The 17,085-nt window shown below is 42.5% G+C and overlaps 1 protein-coding gene across 1 annotated transcript; it reads right to left on the reverse strand.

Moving 5' to 3' along the window:
* Nucleotides 1-2,657: 2,657 nt before the first annotated feature.
* pik3cg (phosphatidylinositol-4,5-bisphosphate 3-kinase, catalytic subunit gamma) lies at nucleotides 2,658-16,128 on the reverse strand. Its single transcript, XM_061070083.1, has 24 exons — nucleotides 15,968-16,128; nucleotides 14,200-14,419; nucleotides 13,918-14,089; nucleotides 13,556-13,818; nucleotides 13,114-13,200; nucleotides 12,928-13,028; nucleotides 12,587-12,756; nucleotides 12,274-12,461; nucleotides 11,771-11,878; nucleotides 11,557-11,644; nucleotides 11,046-11,472; nucleotides 10,853-10,951; nucleotides 10,627-10,762; nucleotides 8,977-9,042; nucleotides 8,715-8,858; nucleotides 8,515-8,596; nucleotides 8,149-8,252; nucleotides 7,706-7,852; nucleotides 7,514-7,604; nucleotides 7,226-7,356; nucleotides 5,960-6,071; nucleotides 5,566-5,723; nucleotides 4,724-4,805; nucleotides 2,658-4,426 (listed from the first exon to the last, which is right to left on the reverse strand). Exons 2-24 carry the CDS (start codon nucleotides 14,410-14,412, stop codon nucleotides 4,227-4,229), a joined length of 3,369 nt encoding a protein of 1,122 aa, XP_060926066.1. The 5' UTR covers nucleotides 14,413-14,419; nucleotides 15,968-16,128; the 3' UTR covers nucleotides 2,658-4,226.
* Between the last annotated feature and the right edge of the window lie 957 nt (nucleotides 16,129-17,085).

The following is a 17,085-nucleotide window of genomic DNA, read 5'->3' on the forward strand; positions in this document are numbered from 1 at the left end:
GTGGAGCCGAATCATCTCGGTTGCCCCCTGGTGGCTAGCTGCGGTATATATCATAATCTTGACATCATTATATAATCTCCTCCATGTTAGTGGATGGGACATGGGCCAAACAAAAAGTCACTCATCTTCACATTCTACATGAAAACCCTCTTCCCAGTTGGGCCCACAGAGTTTCTCCTACAACGAATTGTACTGAGGTGCAGCAACTAGCACTTTGGATCTTTCACAAAACCTTAATTGCATTTCCTTGCCAGCATTAAAGAAAAATGTTGCCCTAAGCTAACGAGGAGGATGCAAAATAGATGCATGAATGGCGACATCCTCGACAGCCCCCTACTACAGCTCACACTCGCACCGTGAATTTAAAGAGAAGCATTAAATCTGTATTTATACTCTTCAAGCCACTTAAAAGGCGCCGCCATAAATAGACACAAGTGCATCACACCCACACATCACAATCATATGCATGCACACAACTGGAGTGCATACAGTTTGTGCACATGTGCATGTACAAACGTACTTGTGAGGACTCTCATTTCTTGTCCCTTTGACATTTAGCTCAACAAATCATCTGAATCCATAGCTTAATTAGCTTAATATGTACTTATTAACTCGGGTGACAAGTTCTGACCCTAAAATAACCCCATGGGGGGGTGGGGGTTGGCACAGGCCAGATGCACTCACCCTGAAGATATAAAACTCAAATAATTCCTTCCTGAACAACAGAAGTACTGGAACAGAGTGATTCACACACATGGAGTCTATATCAGAACACGCACGCGCACACGCACACGCACACACACACACACACACACACACACACACACACACACACACACACACACACATACAGAGTGATTTCCCCCGTCGTCTGATCTGGTTCATGTCTTCCTGGAAAGGAACCAGAGATAATAGAGAGAGCCAGTGAATCGATTCTCGATGCTCCAGTTCACTCCAGTTTCTTCCAGTTTCCTCCCACACCTGCCTCACACACCTGTCACCACCGAGGAGGCTGTTCCATAAAATCTACAGGGCACATTTCATTTGGAGAAAAACAAATGTTGCTTCTGGAATATCAGTCGGTCACATAGAGATACCGTTTGTCCTTCAAAGTCTCATTCTTAGTCACAACACATTCGGCTGTAGCTGGTGCTTTTGTACTATACCAGTAGCATTTTTGTGGAAAACGTTGGATATGCTGAGTTTGCATATGCCTTCATATCAAATCATGGTCTAATACAGTATTATACTACAAACCATACCAGATAGGGTTAGGGTATTGCTAGAGTAGAGTATTCAGACCCTTTCACTTTTTATTACACACTGCTCTGTGTTGAATAGATATGTGCAAATTCACAATTTAAGACTATGCATCAAGTTGCATGTTAAAACAAAACATGGACCCACTGATAGTAAAAACATTACTCTATAGCCCCACCTGTGGCCTAAATCCACACAGAGCAGCTTTAAGTTAACATTAGCTGGGTGATATACATCTGATTATCATTAACTGCAAATGGATTACTTCCAGTAAAATACAGGCTTCACAGGCTACAGAAAAAAGGACTTGCTCTAACTTGCTGAGGGATCGGTAGCACTTATGTTTGTGAATCTCACCGCAAGATGTTTCTTTTCTCATTCATCAATTTATACGTGTCTAGAGAACAGCGAGCTATGGGTCATTGTGATAGCCACTGACACCATTGCATAATTAATTAATTAATTATATTAACTGAATAGTCCCCACTCATATTCACATTTTCTGTTTTTCTATTAAGTTACACTTTTAAAAACTAATAGTAATAATTGATTAATGTTTTAGTTTTTTTATATAGATCCATATTTTGTCAGTGGAAGCAATCCATATAATTTCCTCAGTAGATTTGTGGCTTGCTAGAAAACAAAGCTGCCTTACCTGCTTTGTTTTTTGTTTTGTAATTTTGATTCAAGATAGATGATCTAATTTATGTTCACTGTGATTTCACATCCATAATGCATAAGGACATAAACAGATTAATATCCAACAATATGAATGTTAAAGGAGAAATGCTAAGCAAGGGGGGGGGGGGTAAAGGGGTAGCAACTGTTTTCATTTCTATTCACGCTCATCACTTGTCAGATAAGCTTCTACAGAAGGTATGATATAAAAGCTCCCATTGTTTCTACAGTAAGAGTAGAGAGAGGCCTGTGGGGAATGAAGAGGATTATTGTCTAATCCATTCAGACTCTCAATGCCCTGTTCATCAAAACATATACATCAGTTCATCGCCATAAAGCAAACTCACGGACAAGAGACTGCACTTCACGCCCACTCACACTTTTCTGTTGAATGAGACGGAGAGATTCAAACTAAGAAAGACTTGTGAGTGCAACATAAGGGTATGGGTGACAAAGGAGGAAGAGGAGGATTGGAGAGGAGGGGAAGATGAGCTGGTGATAGGGTGTCAGTCCTAAAAACGTGTTGCTGTGAGTGAGGGGTTGTAGTGTTGCCCCCTCTTCTGGTCAAAGTTGGGTATCACAGTTGATAGAAGGTTCAGAATAGTAGTCATGTGAAGATGGGAGCTAGAGTGTGAGAGAGGGGACGTACATTGTTTGAACTTCACTATAAAACTCTGACAATCACTCAGTTTCTTCAGAAAGAAAAAAAAATACAAGAATTCAGAGCACATGACTTTAATTTTCTGATAACACGAGAAGCTAACAAGTTCCAATCATTTCACTTTGCAGAATCAATTGAAAAATATTTACAGGCACAAAAGGCTTCATTAAAAAAAAGTTCGATCCCTGCAACACATCAACATAAAAAAAAAGATTTTCTGATATTTATTATAGCTTTTATCTACAACTCAGAAAGATTATCTGATTCTCTCAAAATTCATCCATAACCTATGATGATCAATACTTTCCCAGACTTAAATTATGGGTCATCACGTTTGTCTCTTTACTTGTGTCAGTCTCTGCTCAGCTGTGCTTTGACACAAAGACCTCTGAAGGCTTGAAGGGTTTAAGTTTTACTTCAGCTTAAGTTTAAGCAGTATATTCCATAATCCTATTGGAAGTGACTTCAGCACCGACCAGCACGTGCTCGATGTCACAGGCCACTGTAACATGACTCTACTGTCTTCCACACTAGTTATAAATTAACATTATTAGATTTGACTGTTAATGTGTTTTTTGGGGATCAAAATGTCACTAGCATCAAGTTTTTAAGTACATAAAAGAATCCCTGTTGATGGTCAGTGCAAATAAAAAAGATGAATTGATGTATAAATTAAAAGAAAAAACATTATCATCCAAAAACACTTCATTAATATTCCATTACCTTCAAGATCTGCACAGGGCATCTGCATTTGCATTTGCATATGTGTGACAGTGTCCTGACCGTTCTCCCTGGGATAACAGCAGCATGACTTCAGTGACAATTCAATTAACATCTATCACGTATTAAAAGGAAACTTGGGGGAAGTGTGTTTCATCAGTAAACATTTCGCACTCATTTTATAGATATGGCAAGACTTTGGAAACAGGACTAAAGGAAACTTGGGCAGCAGGTTTAAGATTGAAGATTTTGAGCAAAAGAAAATAAAAGATATTATTGTGTGAGCTTGGTGCGGATGTTGGACTTGGTCTAAGCAATGCAATGAGAACTTTTTCTCCTGTGGTTTTTATGTTCTGCTCTGGTTGTCTTCACCAGTGAATAGATTTAAGGCTGGATTACAGGACTTTTAAATACGTGTGACTGTCTGATATATATGTATATATATATATATATATATATATATGTATATATATATTAGTGATGCGTTTAACATCAACCAGCAGAGATTGGTCACCCAGAGCGGAAGAGGGGCACAACCATGGGAGGAACCAATAGAGAAAAACCTTGGAAGCACCCAACAAACACCCAACCTCCGAAGCACACAAGAACAGTTTGCTTGGCGTTCAAGGGAAAGACTACCGTGTAACAAAACAGAAAGAGATGTGTAGCGAGGACGTGTGTAATCTCATTGTCACAAGGGGGAGCCATCTGACAGGACAAAATCCTCCTGATGCTATCTCTTACAGTTTTTGTATTTTTCCGCTCAGTATGTCAGACTAATGTAGTTTCGGTTCTAAATTGAAATTCTTCTTTCAGAGTTCGAATGATTTGGTTGTGATTTGTTCAGATTGTTACAACTGGTTTGAAATATGAAAAGGGAACAACTTGAAAACTTTCCCGACTTGAACTAAGTGGATCGTTTGTCCACACCCTGCTTGATCCCCAGCACCAGGTGAACAAACCAGTTGATCTGAACCATCCAGCCCTTCTCCCTGCAAATCTCTATCTGGTCCAGCAGGTGGCGTTGAGCTTCGTCCTCGTTGCGGCCGACAGTCAATGCCTCTCGGATGTACTCGATGTCCTCTTTGCTAGTCAGCTGGGGCATGCCTGTTAATACACAAGAGTTATTAGATTGCATTTCTAGACAGTATCTATCTATTGGTTTATTATTAAATGCCAGAAAAATACATCAGGTTATGATAACATGTATTTGTTCTGTTTCAGTCAAAAGCAAAGAGTGGCTATAAACAAAAATACATCTAAAGCTACGTATTTTCAACCCCAACATTTTTTGTGATCCAGTTCAAAAACATCGATAGTGCTACAGCTTTAACAAATTAGTGTTGTTCAGCTGTAAAAGGTCAGAAACACCAAATTCTGGTTTTATGAGGAAGGAGGTCTTACCAGTCATCAGCATCATGGAGAAGAGGATGATGAGCAGGTCGGTGTGATGCCGAAGGGCGAGGTAAGCCTTCACACACACGTCCTGTGACCGAGACAGGAAATACGTAATTAGAACAGATATATCCTGTACATACAGGCCACTGTAAATAAAGATGAACGACCTGACTGATCAACAGAAATTATGCCTTTCGATCTTGATCGCCACCTGGTGGCTGGCTGCAGTATAGGTCATGATATTATTATAAACATATACGCCGTGATTGAAAGCTGAGATTGTCTTGCACCGCAGCTCAATTCCCCAATCACTCCTGCACAGACTGTGGCGCCAAATGAGCAAGACTGTGGCATTGATATCCAGGATATTTAGCTTTAGCCAGGGTATTGGGAAGAATGGGAGATAAGTCGTCCATCTTTGAGGACAACATTAGCTAGCTGATTTGGTTACTTAAAGGAGCTACCTATACGTTTTGCAAATGCTAGGAGTCTAACGTTAGCATTTTCCTATTTACCAGTGTAACAGAAACATCGGCATCAAACCTAATCCCTTTACTGTCTCCAGCAGTGGAAAGCAACACCACTGTTTGCTTCTATTGCTAGAAGCATTATTATGTATATATTACATGTTATGCAACAATGGCTGAAGGTCAGGACCATCACCGCCAACCACAAGCTCCAGGAAGAGTGAAAACCACATTCATTATAGATGACCTATGAAGGCCTGTCTCTGACAGATTCAAACAATGGTGGGTGCATGTTGGTGCATGTGTGAATATATCTGTGCATGTGGATGATGTTCAACGTATGCACAGGAAAAAAATTATAACAAATCCTATGGTTGTCACCTGGAACTTCTGGAAGTGGGGGCTACTTTTCTTTCCTGACGTTCCCATGACGTACAGGAAGTCTGGTGTGAGCACGAAGGGAACCCACTCCTTATTGATTCCCATGAAGCTCTTATAATTCCCCAGGATGTGACCGAAGTCGATGTGGAAGAGATTCCCTGCAGGAACACAAAGGAAACTAGTTTTTAGTACTTCCTTTAGACCTTTTGAGCTCCAAGTTGAATTAATGCATTAAACAAAGTGCGTATGAGACCATAACGAATGTGTATATCCCTTTAAGACTCATATATTAGAATTATTATAATTAAAGGGGAAGATTTTAGCAATAACAGAAGTTGACACTGTTACTTCAGTTTGCCTTACAGTGAGAAGAAAACACAAACAGCCTCATTACCAGATTCGGTGATCATGATGTTGTCATTGTGGCGATCCCCAATGCCAAGAACATATGTGGCCACACAGTAGCCACCACAGGAATACAGAAACTTCTCCACAGCCTCCTGAAACTACAGAGAAGGAGAAAAAAAAAAAGGTTTTGACGCACAGGAAACCCCCTTTTGAAGTTTATTCACAGTGTCTATGAGTAAGAAGAGGAAACGGTGTCTTTGTGCTGTGGTACTCGACAGCTCGCAGCTGGGCAAATGTGTGAAATAGTGCAACAATGAAAAGAACCACCCTCTTCCTTTAGAAACCCTCAATGTGCATGTTATAAAATATCTGTGACATGACAAAAGAACATACTGAAGCACAGTGTGGAGACGGCTTTAGGAAGCCAACTTGCAAAATACAGTGGATTGTCAAAAACAGAGCGAGAACAACAAAGAACAAATGAGATACAGACACAAAAGGTGCAGGTGTCATGTATGATGTGTGTGTGTGTGTGTGTGTATGTGTGTGTGTGTGTGTGTGTGTGTGAGTGTGATTGTTATGGTGAAGGCGAAAAACCGTGGGTTGTTTCCTTCCTGTGAGTCACACTGCTACTTCCTCTTACGTCTGATAAGCTTTCAAAACTGTCCCATCAGCAGATTGAATCCATTATATACTATAGAGGTTTTTGCAGAGTTTACAAGGTAAACTTTTTTAAGACCATAATGAATGAAATTTAACATCTATATCAAGTAACGACAGATATAAAGGAACAAAGAACTGTTTACAAAAACTAGAGTAAACAAGAGGTCTATGTTTGTAGTTTTATTACAGTGTGTTAATATCTGTATCATTGAGAAAGAACTACAACAAATGTAGACATAACAAACTAGGTGGGCCAACAAGAATAATTTTAAAAAGCGTGAGGTTGTAAGCCCATAAATGCAGATTAACATATTTAAGACCCATTTAGACCTGGGATGTAATATTTGAACATATCTAAGCGATTGCTAGCCCTTATTATCAAGTGATTGAATTTAAATTATTAAATTTGAGACATTTTAAGACCCCTGCAGAAACCTTGATTATATTAAACACTTAACCTCAACAAGGAATACACACAGATTTACTTCTTCTTGAATTGATGAGTAACTGAATGGATGGAAGCATTGGTAAGTGGGCATTTGTGTTTCTGATCAAAGAAACCTGACGTTCTGCCTTGTACAATATCAAACCAATAATAATTGACATGCTGCCTGATTTGCTGAAACTGAAGCCTGAGAGTGTGTTGTACCTTGTCCTCACTGACACACTTGTCCCGCAGCCACTGATTAAGGATTTCATCTTTAAAGGCACCAGTGCTCCCAACGACACTCTGCTGGATGTTGGCAATGGTGGTGGCATCCTTTACGATCTCAATCATACCTACAAAGACAACGACGAAGATCATTTTGTGCTTTTCTATACAAAATAAGTATCAGTTATGTCACTGTTTAGGTACTGGAAGGGTTTAAAAAGTATCAACTTAGCACCGGTATCGGAAAAAACCCAAACCATACCCAACCCTGGGAGTATAACCGACCTATTCTGTTTCCAGTGGAGATGCAGCCGTACGGTAACAGGCAGAGATCCAATGATTCAGTCTCCCAGATTGACTCCATGATCAGCAGAATCTGCAGGGACCACATGTGTGAATGTATGTGCAAAGAATACGAATCTTTATTTAATAGTATATCATAAAAGCATCTTTGTTTGAGACCAAGTCGCCACTCACCTGCAGGATGAGCATATCCTGTCGGAGGTCGTCTCCGTCTTTGAAGATGATGCCGATGGGGTCTTTGGACAGAGTGGTGGGGTCGGCCCTTTTGAACTGCAGCCACAGCGGCTTCTTCTTAGACGCCATCACTTTGCACTGCTCAATCTGTGTGCACGTATACAGCATTTATTCTGAAAGTCAGTATTATACTATAGGACCTTTCCTAATGTAAACAATTTAGTCTTCTTAACCACACTGGACTGTAGCCACTTGTTTTAATTTCAGTGGTTATTTCTTCCTTTCCCTAAGGTGTTTTTATATGTAATTCCAAACAGGCATCACAGGGATCTTAAGAAGTTGAAAAGAAACGTTAGAAACATATATATAAGAATGCACGTGTGTGTTTATTTGTGTGTGTGTGTTTGATCTAATACCAGTATGTGTGTTTATGTGGCTCTCACCAACAGGGCTCCAGCTCTCAGTCCAGGATCGTACGGGACCCTGAAACTTTCCGGCAGACCAGACGACTGCAGAGTCTCCAGTTTCTGACGCAACTGAAACACCACTGACACATACACACACACACACACACAACCACACATTCACACACACACAAACGTTAGTTTCACTTCCCGAGGGTTATTTCTCTACATATATCTTTAAAACAAGATACTTCTGCTACTGAAATTCAATATTTTCCCTTTCTTTGGTTTTCATTGCAACAGCAATCCCAGCAAAGCCAGTAACTCTAAGGTGTAATGCAAATACCCACTCTAGTTCATATTGCTAAGCTCAGCTCACAGAGCTCAGACAGTTGGACTTCTTACCTTGTGCAGTGACGTCATATTTTTCAGCACACATGGCCTTCATCTCACGGGTGACTTTCTGCAGAGCCTCCGTCATCTCCACCTTGGAGAGCGTCAGTTCATATTGTGAGTTGCTGAAAAAGCTGCTCAGTGATTGTTTAATTTTTTTTCTAATTAAACCCAAACTGGACTACAGGAGTCGTGTAAAAAGCCTGACTGACCTGTTCCCTGTAGTCCCTCAGCATGGCTTCCCCGCAGCCTCTGAGGTAGGCCTCCAGCAGGACAGCATATCTCTGCTGGTAGTGCATGGACTGAGCGATCTCACTGCGCAGGAACCAGAAGAGAAAATGACCAATGCGCTTACTCTGTGGAGAGAAGACCAAACACCGAGAGGAGAATAGGAAGGCTGAGGTGAATCAAATGTCCTTTTTTGTAGAGTGTGAGACAATGTTAAACCGACAGACAGATGCTGGGCCTGCCTACCCTCAGAGCTCTCTTCAGCAGGAACCTCACCAGGGCACTGTCATGGTAGGGCTCGAACTTCACCGCCTGCAAGAGACAAAAAAACACACAAACAACCACACTCACAAATTAATATAATGAAAGTAAATTGTCTTAACCATTGTCGCAAACCTTCAAAGTTGCGATCTAGCGATGTAATGACTGTTCCCTACTCTACCGCCTCAGAATTCTTAACTTAACGATAAAGCAAATAACAGGATGAGTACTTTGAGATGGATGGATGGATGGATGGATGGATGGATGGATGAATGGATGAATGGATGAATGGATGGATAGATGGATAGATAGATAGATAAGCTGTAGGCCACCGAGAGGTGCTCAGCTCTGGTACTAGGTTTGGAAGCAGTGAGGAGAATATTAAAGAGGATTTGTCACCAGATGGGAAGGAAGAGTCTTTCATCAAATCCAGTCTGAGGCTGCATCCATACTACTACGTTTACATGTCTGTCCACACGAGCATTTTGCCTCCATAGAAGTTGTAATCCCTGTCCATACTAACACTCCTGAACACGCACATCACATGACCACTCGCGTACAGCAGCCTTTAACTGCACAACAGCTGTTAGCAAAGACAACAGAGTGAGCAATGCTTGTAATTGATATCCATGTTGCGTTCTACACTGGCAGCCCAGGCTACTGTCGGTTGTGTTCTTCTAATCAGTTCATCTAATTTAGTTCATCTTCGAGACTGAGAGAATGTTTGTCCCAAGTTTGAAGAAATTCCCTCAAGGCATTCTTGAGTTATTGTGCTCACAGGACTTGGACAGACAGACGGATGGACAACCCTAAAATGTATTGCCTCTGTCCACTGGCTGTCGCTGCGTGCGGAGGCATAACAGACAGAGTTACACATGTCCTACCTGCTGTGAGTCAGTAGTTATTTATGTCCCTCTCTGCACATGTACTAGAAGGAAAACCTCCATGTGTTGCTGACGTGCAGAGGATACAATGACATCAGTATGTTGCGGGAAAGAGTCATTTACCTATCAGTCCAAAAGGCTGCACTGTTTGTCTGAGCGGATAATTCACACTGCTCATGCAAAGTGACCACAGAGTCAAATATGGAAACACGTGAGAAGACAAACATGGAGCAGGATATTTACTGGATGTAATGCGCCATCATATCATGCTCAAGTTCATTTGGTACTGTCCTGAAAAAATAAACAATGACTTGGTATAACAGCAGCTCAGATGAGAGGTCCCAAACTAGAATTGCTTAAGGAAGTCTCAAATGGTGTCGTGTTAGCACTGGTGTTGGTCTGGTTGCACCTACTTCCTGCCACAGGTGAAAACAAACTCTCTGACTTGTTTGGATTTATTTAAACCAATCAAAATTGGCTGGTACTAGGATGCAGGCACTGTGCTGCTACAATATAGTGCCAGGGTGGAACTTGTTTTGCAGAGGCAAGCACTGTCATGTTGTTTTTTTACGTGACGAATCAGCACTGCTCATCCAGATTAAAACGGTAAATTGGGGCCAGCAGCGTTTCCAAACTTCTCTTTTTTGGAAGAGTTATGAGTACACCAGGCTTATCTTTAGCAGAGTTGATGTGTTTTTAAATGAACATGTAGACGTGTGGCTGTAGCCCGAGCATCCGTAAAAAGCTTCACCTGTACAAGCTGCAGAAGATATCTGAGCACATCGTCGTCCTCCAGCGTCTCCAGCTTCCTGACGGCCATGGAGCGAACCTGGGCGTCAGAGTAATGACAGTCGAGCAGCTGCATGGCCAGGCCAACATCCAGACCACTGCAGGGGAACAACACAAACCACGAGTTATGGGAGTCTGCACCGACTGAGGACACAACCATGTAGAGGCAGTATGAAGAAGCCTTGTACCTGCTGTCCCAAGCGTTGCTGCGCTCCAACAGACGGTGTGTCGCCAACACATCCTCCTGCTTCCCCCACCTGACTGAGCTCAGCAGCTTAGGGTACGCCCTGAGGACAGAGAGAGATTACTTTCAGAATTACAAATCAGGTAATACCAGGAAGAAAAAAACTAATAATATAACATTTGAAGTCAGACAAGTACCTGGGGTCGCGCATACACTCGTGTCTGAAGTGCCAGAGCAGCTCTTTGTCCTCAGGACTGAGCGGATTCAGGGGGTCGGTCGCCACAATGGCCTCAAACTGCTTCTTCAGATGGTTCGGCATCTCCCTCAGACCCCGCTCCCCGGCCTCCTCGCCCCCAGCGGCCGCATCCCGGCTCACGTCCCGGCCCTTGGGCAGCACCACAGGGTAGCAGTACTTGTCCAGTAAGATGGCGATGGCCATGGACGAGGCCTTGTCCGGGTTGGTTGCCGAGGTGAGCTTGTCTGCGTTGATGCTGCCGCTGCTGCTATCCTCGCTCTTCTCGGGCATTTTCCACATGTGGAGGATGAACTCGCCCTGGCGGAGCAGCGAGCGGTGGTCGATGAGGAGCAGGTTGACATAGTACAGGAGACGACTCTTGGTCTTTGCTGAAAGACAGACAAAGAGACAGTAATAAGTCGCATTCTGAAAACTATGAGCATGAGAGCCTGCTTCGCGCAAGGAAACCTCACCATCATGGCTGCCTCCTCCTCCTCCTGCATTTTCCTGGTACGAGCTTCCCTTGGAGTTGGGTGTCTGAGGTTGTTTCCCACAAACCACCTGGATGAGAAGAAGAGTGTAGAGCAGGATCATTGTACAGCACAGAATAGAAATATTAACGACTCAAGCTAAATTAATTCATTTCTGCAGTGGTTACAAACACCAGCTCTGAACTAGATGTCTGACCTGGAGGTTGAGGCGCGCCCCTTTAGGCAGGTCTTTGATTTTAATGTTGAACTCCAGCCAGCAGTTCCACAGCACTTCTTCATTGAAGGTTTTGGAGGATGTCCTCTCCTGAAAGAATAAATTCATGGTTAAACTCTCTGTCGTCCAAACAAAGCTCTGTATGGGCTTTAAAACGGGACAATACAGGAACAATCGGTCAAGGCTTCGTGAAATAGATAGTTATAAAACTAACATAGATATAAGACAGATGTAATTTGCTGGCTCTAGAGTTTAGATTTTTTATGGATTCGAGGAAACAAAAGATATCGTTCACCATGGTTACACCTACGTAAGACATCTCGTCTTTTCTTTTTTACGTCAGATCACTTTTAATTATCAAAGGGAATATAATGGAACAGGAAGGAGCTGCCACAGTGTTGCTAATCTTTTTGTGTTTTTTCTTACATTTTGTGTACATCAAAGTTTCCTTAAAATGCGGTACAAGTACTTTTCGTTTTGTTTACCTGAGCCAGAAGCTGCTGGCCGTGGAAGATGCTGGCCTCTATGAAGACAATCAACTCTGGGATCTTGGGCAGTGATGGGATGTCGATGCCCAGCACCTTCACTCTGAACTTCCTGTTACAGTCCCACATAGAGATGGTGAACACTCGCTCATGGTCCTTCTCATCGATGGTCAGCTGCTCATGGGTACCTGATGAAGGAAAGGTTAGGAGAAAAGTTCAGGAGTTTGGTCATATATCACAAAAACTAAATGGAAACAAGAGATACTGAACATCACACACACATAACTCAGTATTTGTGTGTTCAAGTTGTTACCTGCGACACCGGTGCAGTCATCCACCTGGGCCCAGTCCTCCTTGTGGACCAGATCAAGATCAGGATCAGGCTGCCTCTCCAGAACCAGGTGGATCTCTTCGCCATTCTTCAGGCACTGACGGATCCAGTTGAAGCTCTGCAGTGGTTTATCCCCGTACAGATACTCCTCCCTGTGTAAGCAGACGCTGAAAATGTTACTTTCAAAGATGAAAAGTAAAATAAAAATAGAACTACTACTATTGATAATCAAATCAATCACTGTTTCACTTTCAGAGCAAAAACTGACTAGCTGCACCAAAGCAGCTCTGGTGTGATTCCAGATGTTTTAGCATCGCACGTACCTGCCACACACACGTAGCACGTAGTCTGCTTCACACACATCTTCAGGGATGCCCAGCAGAGGCCTTTTATTTGCCAACTTGACGAAAAAACTTGACAACACCTGATGAAAGATGAAGCAATGAAATAGGGATTAAGAAAAGAGAGCGGTAACCACATGAGCCGAGCGCATCACTGCGTTTGTCTACCTGTGGCGGTGTGTCGTCGATGGAGACCTTGATGGTCTGGCTGGCTGAGGTGATGTGGATCACCACCAGGACCTGACTGTTACTGAGCTGAGGAGTGGAAAAAAACAAAGGAGCGAAGTAACAAATAATGAAAACCCTGAATACAGAAACAGTACAAAAGTAAATCATTTCAAAGTATAAAGAGTCAAAATTCAATTAACAAAGAGAATGTGAGGCAATAGTCAGTTGATAAATCGGTTTCATCCCTCAGCTGCTTAAAAGATATTGGTGTTTAAAATGATGGGTCACATGCTGTAATTTCTTTTTTGTAACATGTAGACACATATTCCAGCTTTGTATTGATTTTATACGTGCCATGACTGAAAACATATTTGGAAACAGCTGCACTATATTCCAGAGGTTATTCATAAATTGCTCATTCAAATAAGAAAATCCCACATACTTTGCTGAACAGATGCTCGGGCAGTGGTTTGCGGGTCACCCAGGGATCCATAGAGTAGAGCTGCGGGTCGCGGTTGGACAACTCGATGCGGCGCGGCGTTAGCAGCTTCCTGCGGGTGAACTCCAGCTCGTCGTCGTGTACGTTGCTGACATCAGTCACGTCGTAGGCAATCAGGTAGTTTAGGTAGCGCTGGTACCGCATGGCCTCATCCGAGGGCTGGGGACGGGGAACCAGCTGGATCCGCCCCACGTCTTTCTTCAGGGCTTTGTTTTTTTTTTTACAAACACAACAGACACACGTTCACAGCAGTGCAGTTACAGACTCACTGTGCAGGAGTGAAAACATCAGTCACTGGTCAGTACCTTTCCAGTAGCGGATGCAGTCGAGTGTCTGGAAAACCTGGTGCTTGTCGTAGATCTCGCACACGTTGCCTTTCTTCTGGTAGAGCAGGATGCAGTGGTCGGGAGAAAACCGCTCGTAGAAGTCAGGACTGATGTTTGAAGTCACCGCCTTCAGCCAAACCTGAGCTTTCACCTGGGAGTCAGGAAACGTGCAAATGAAGACGGTGTTTAAAGCCCCTATAATCCTCTCGGCAACATCCATAAACACATGATCATCAGTATCGAATCAGTGAAGAAGCAGACCTGTTCCACTGTCCAGTTCCCAGCGACCTCCAGCTGCAGAACGTCAGGGCTGACTCCGCCCCACGCCACCGTGGGCAGGACGAACTCGATGGAGATCTGGTCCATGGAGGCAGTGGAGGATGACGAGATGGCCTTCTTTCTCCTCCTCCTCGGGATGTCTTCTCGCAGGTCTATTGGCTCTTCGTCGCTCACCTGGATCTGCTGCCTGTCCATCGCCTAGCTTCAGGGGGACAAGAGACAGGAGAAGCCAAATGAGACACTCTTATGCTTTCTACCATTAATCTGTGACCCTGTGAACATCACGTGTAAAAATAAGAGGCGGATGAAAATAAAAAGAGTAAAGAAGATGGCGCCGATATGCATATAATTCAACTTTATTATAATGGAGTATTAGTAATCCGATCTGTGACCTCTGACCTTCTGGCCTCTGTTTCAGAGAGCAGGTTTAATGAATAATCACAGTTATTTAACCCTGAGATGAGGGAAACTGAGGGTTTTCTGTTCCAGCAACTGAAAGATGAATGATATGAACGCTCGCTATTTGACGAGTGCGTGTATCAGCAGGACCTCAACACTGTGGCTTGCAACCCAATGTTGCCTCTTTTATGATCAATCAATCATGAGTGTAGGGACAGAGACAACGACCCCATACATTCAAAACTTTCACATCATGGCTTCATCCTAATAATAAAATCTACAGTCTTTATAACAATGTAAGACAGTCAGTCATTCTCCTGCACTGAAACAATAGTTAATACATCTATTTACAGATTCAAATGCTATGAGAAATAATTTCTCATGGTCACCCTGATGGCATCTTCCTATCGTGTTTATCATTTTGTATTAAAAATTGAATGATCTTTATTTACCAGTAGCCATTGGGAATAGCAGGATTAAAACGCTATCCATTTTTCCCCCTTCGTCATATATGTGCTTATCTCAGAGTGAAGTTGATGGAGCCGACTCAGATCAGCTGATCTGGAAGACGTCAGAGTTCACAGTTAGAGTCACAGTCTGTAAAACCTGGTTTCAGGCTATGGACGACCATAAACAAACTGTATTCATGAGAGTGTGAGTGCACTGACAAAGAATCAGCTTGAGGCAGCGTCTGTTCCTGCACTCTTAAGTCTTACGGCTGAAACAGGAAGCTGAGGTGGGATATAAATAGTGATTCTAACTCAACAAAAGAGAAAAAAAGGAGGGTTTACAACACGGCTGTTATTTCCATTATTGATCAATCAGCTGATTATTTTCTCAAATAAGTTTTAAATTATAACCATCATAATTTGTCTGGCCAACAATTCAAATCCCATACATGCAATTTTGATTTAATAGATTATTCATCTATTTTTAACAGTACAATTGTATGTATAATTATTTAATTTTTTAACTTTAACTAATCAGGAACATTACATGATCAACAACACTACTGACAGCATCGTTAAAAGTGACTTTTCCCCTCTGATCACAGGAGGATTCACGACTGGAGTTTGGCTCCTCTCTTCAACCAGAGGAAGTTTAGAGAAGCAGGAAGCAAAACTCGACGCAGCCTGGATGTGAGTGGAAACTACAGCCTGAACTACAGAGTGTGCTTTTAAACACCCGGTCTGTAAACCGGTGTCCGTGTCTGTTGATAAAACAACACTGACACAACACTGACAGGAGCAAATACACTTAAAACCCTGGTGAGCGTCGGCCAGCCTCAGACTGTGTAACGGTATCTGCCATAATAAGGCGTCGCTTTAACTACATTCACTTTATGACTCACCAACGAAGGCGGACACAGAGGCCGAAGAAAGCCCGACGAGTGAGCCCGAGTGCCGGCATTGATGCTACATGAAGAGACCCGGAGCACAGAGGACAAGTTGAAAGTCTCAGTCCAACTTCAGGAAACTCCAGTCAGCTTCCACTTCACCGGTGTCGCGTCGAGTTCCGTCCGCCCGCCGAGAAGTGCCTGCACCTCGCGGGAGCGCGCACAGCCACAGCGGAAAGCCGCTACCAGACGTGATCATCACTATGGCAACGTGCTGATTATTAACTGTATCATCTCGTTTGTCGGCGTTTATTTATGATGATAAATTATCATTTTGTTCATGAATGTTTAGAGTCAACCATGATTTATTAGACTCATATATTTATATGTTTGACACTATATACACCAGTCTTAATTCCATTCATATGTTTCTACATTCCTTACAGTTAAGTCTTATAATCTTAACAACTAAGTATTGCATGTTACTTATTACTTGCTGATGCATATTTTGACTCATGATGCAGTAATATAGCAGTCGCCATTGTGGGACTTATAAAGGATTATCTCATCTTATCTTATCTTATCTTATCTTATCGTATTTATCTTGCAATTCGTCTGATCAGTCAATAGTCAGACTTCATTGGCGTTAAAATGTCGATAACTTCCAAACTGAGTCAGTCAAATGCAGCCTGAGCCATACAGTCTATGGCTAAAACACATATTTTCTTCTCACACTTTGATTTAAGTGTCGTTATTTTGTGTTTTAGTGCTGAGAGTGTGACTGGCATGTGATCCAGATGAGTGTTAGATGGATGAAATTCTCAATTGTTAAAACAGCACAAAATATCAGCTGGTAACAGTAGTGCGTATGTAGTGTTGCAGCTCCTCACTTGTAGCCACCAGAGGGCAGTGTACTCGATCTTGAGATAAACTATAGACTGATTCCACTGTCCTCATGTGACTGGGGACAGGGCATCTCAAAAGGGAACCATCTGTTCCACACCAAGCAACTTTTAGTGTAACTTGAATCATTATAGATTTTATTAACTTTATTGTACTTCATTATCGGGTGAGATAAAATGTTTCTGGGATTATCTCACAACATAATGACACTGTAGAAAGATGACAATCTT

The sequence above is a fragment of the Limanda limanda genome, chromosome 1 (genome assembly GCF_963576545.1).
Source record: "Limanda limanda chromosome 1, fLimLim1.1, whole genome shotgun sequence".
NCBI classification, from domain to species: Eukaryota; Metazoa; Chordata; class Actinopteri; order Pleuronectiformes; family Pleuronectidae; genus Limanda; species Limanda limanda.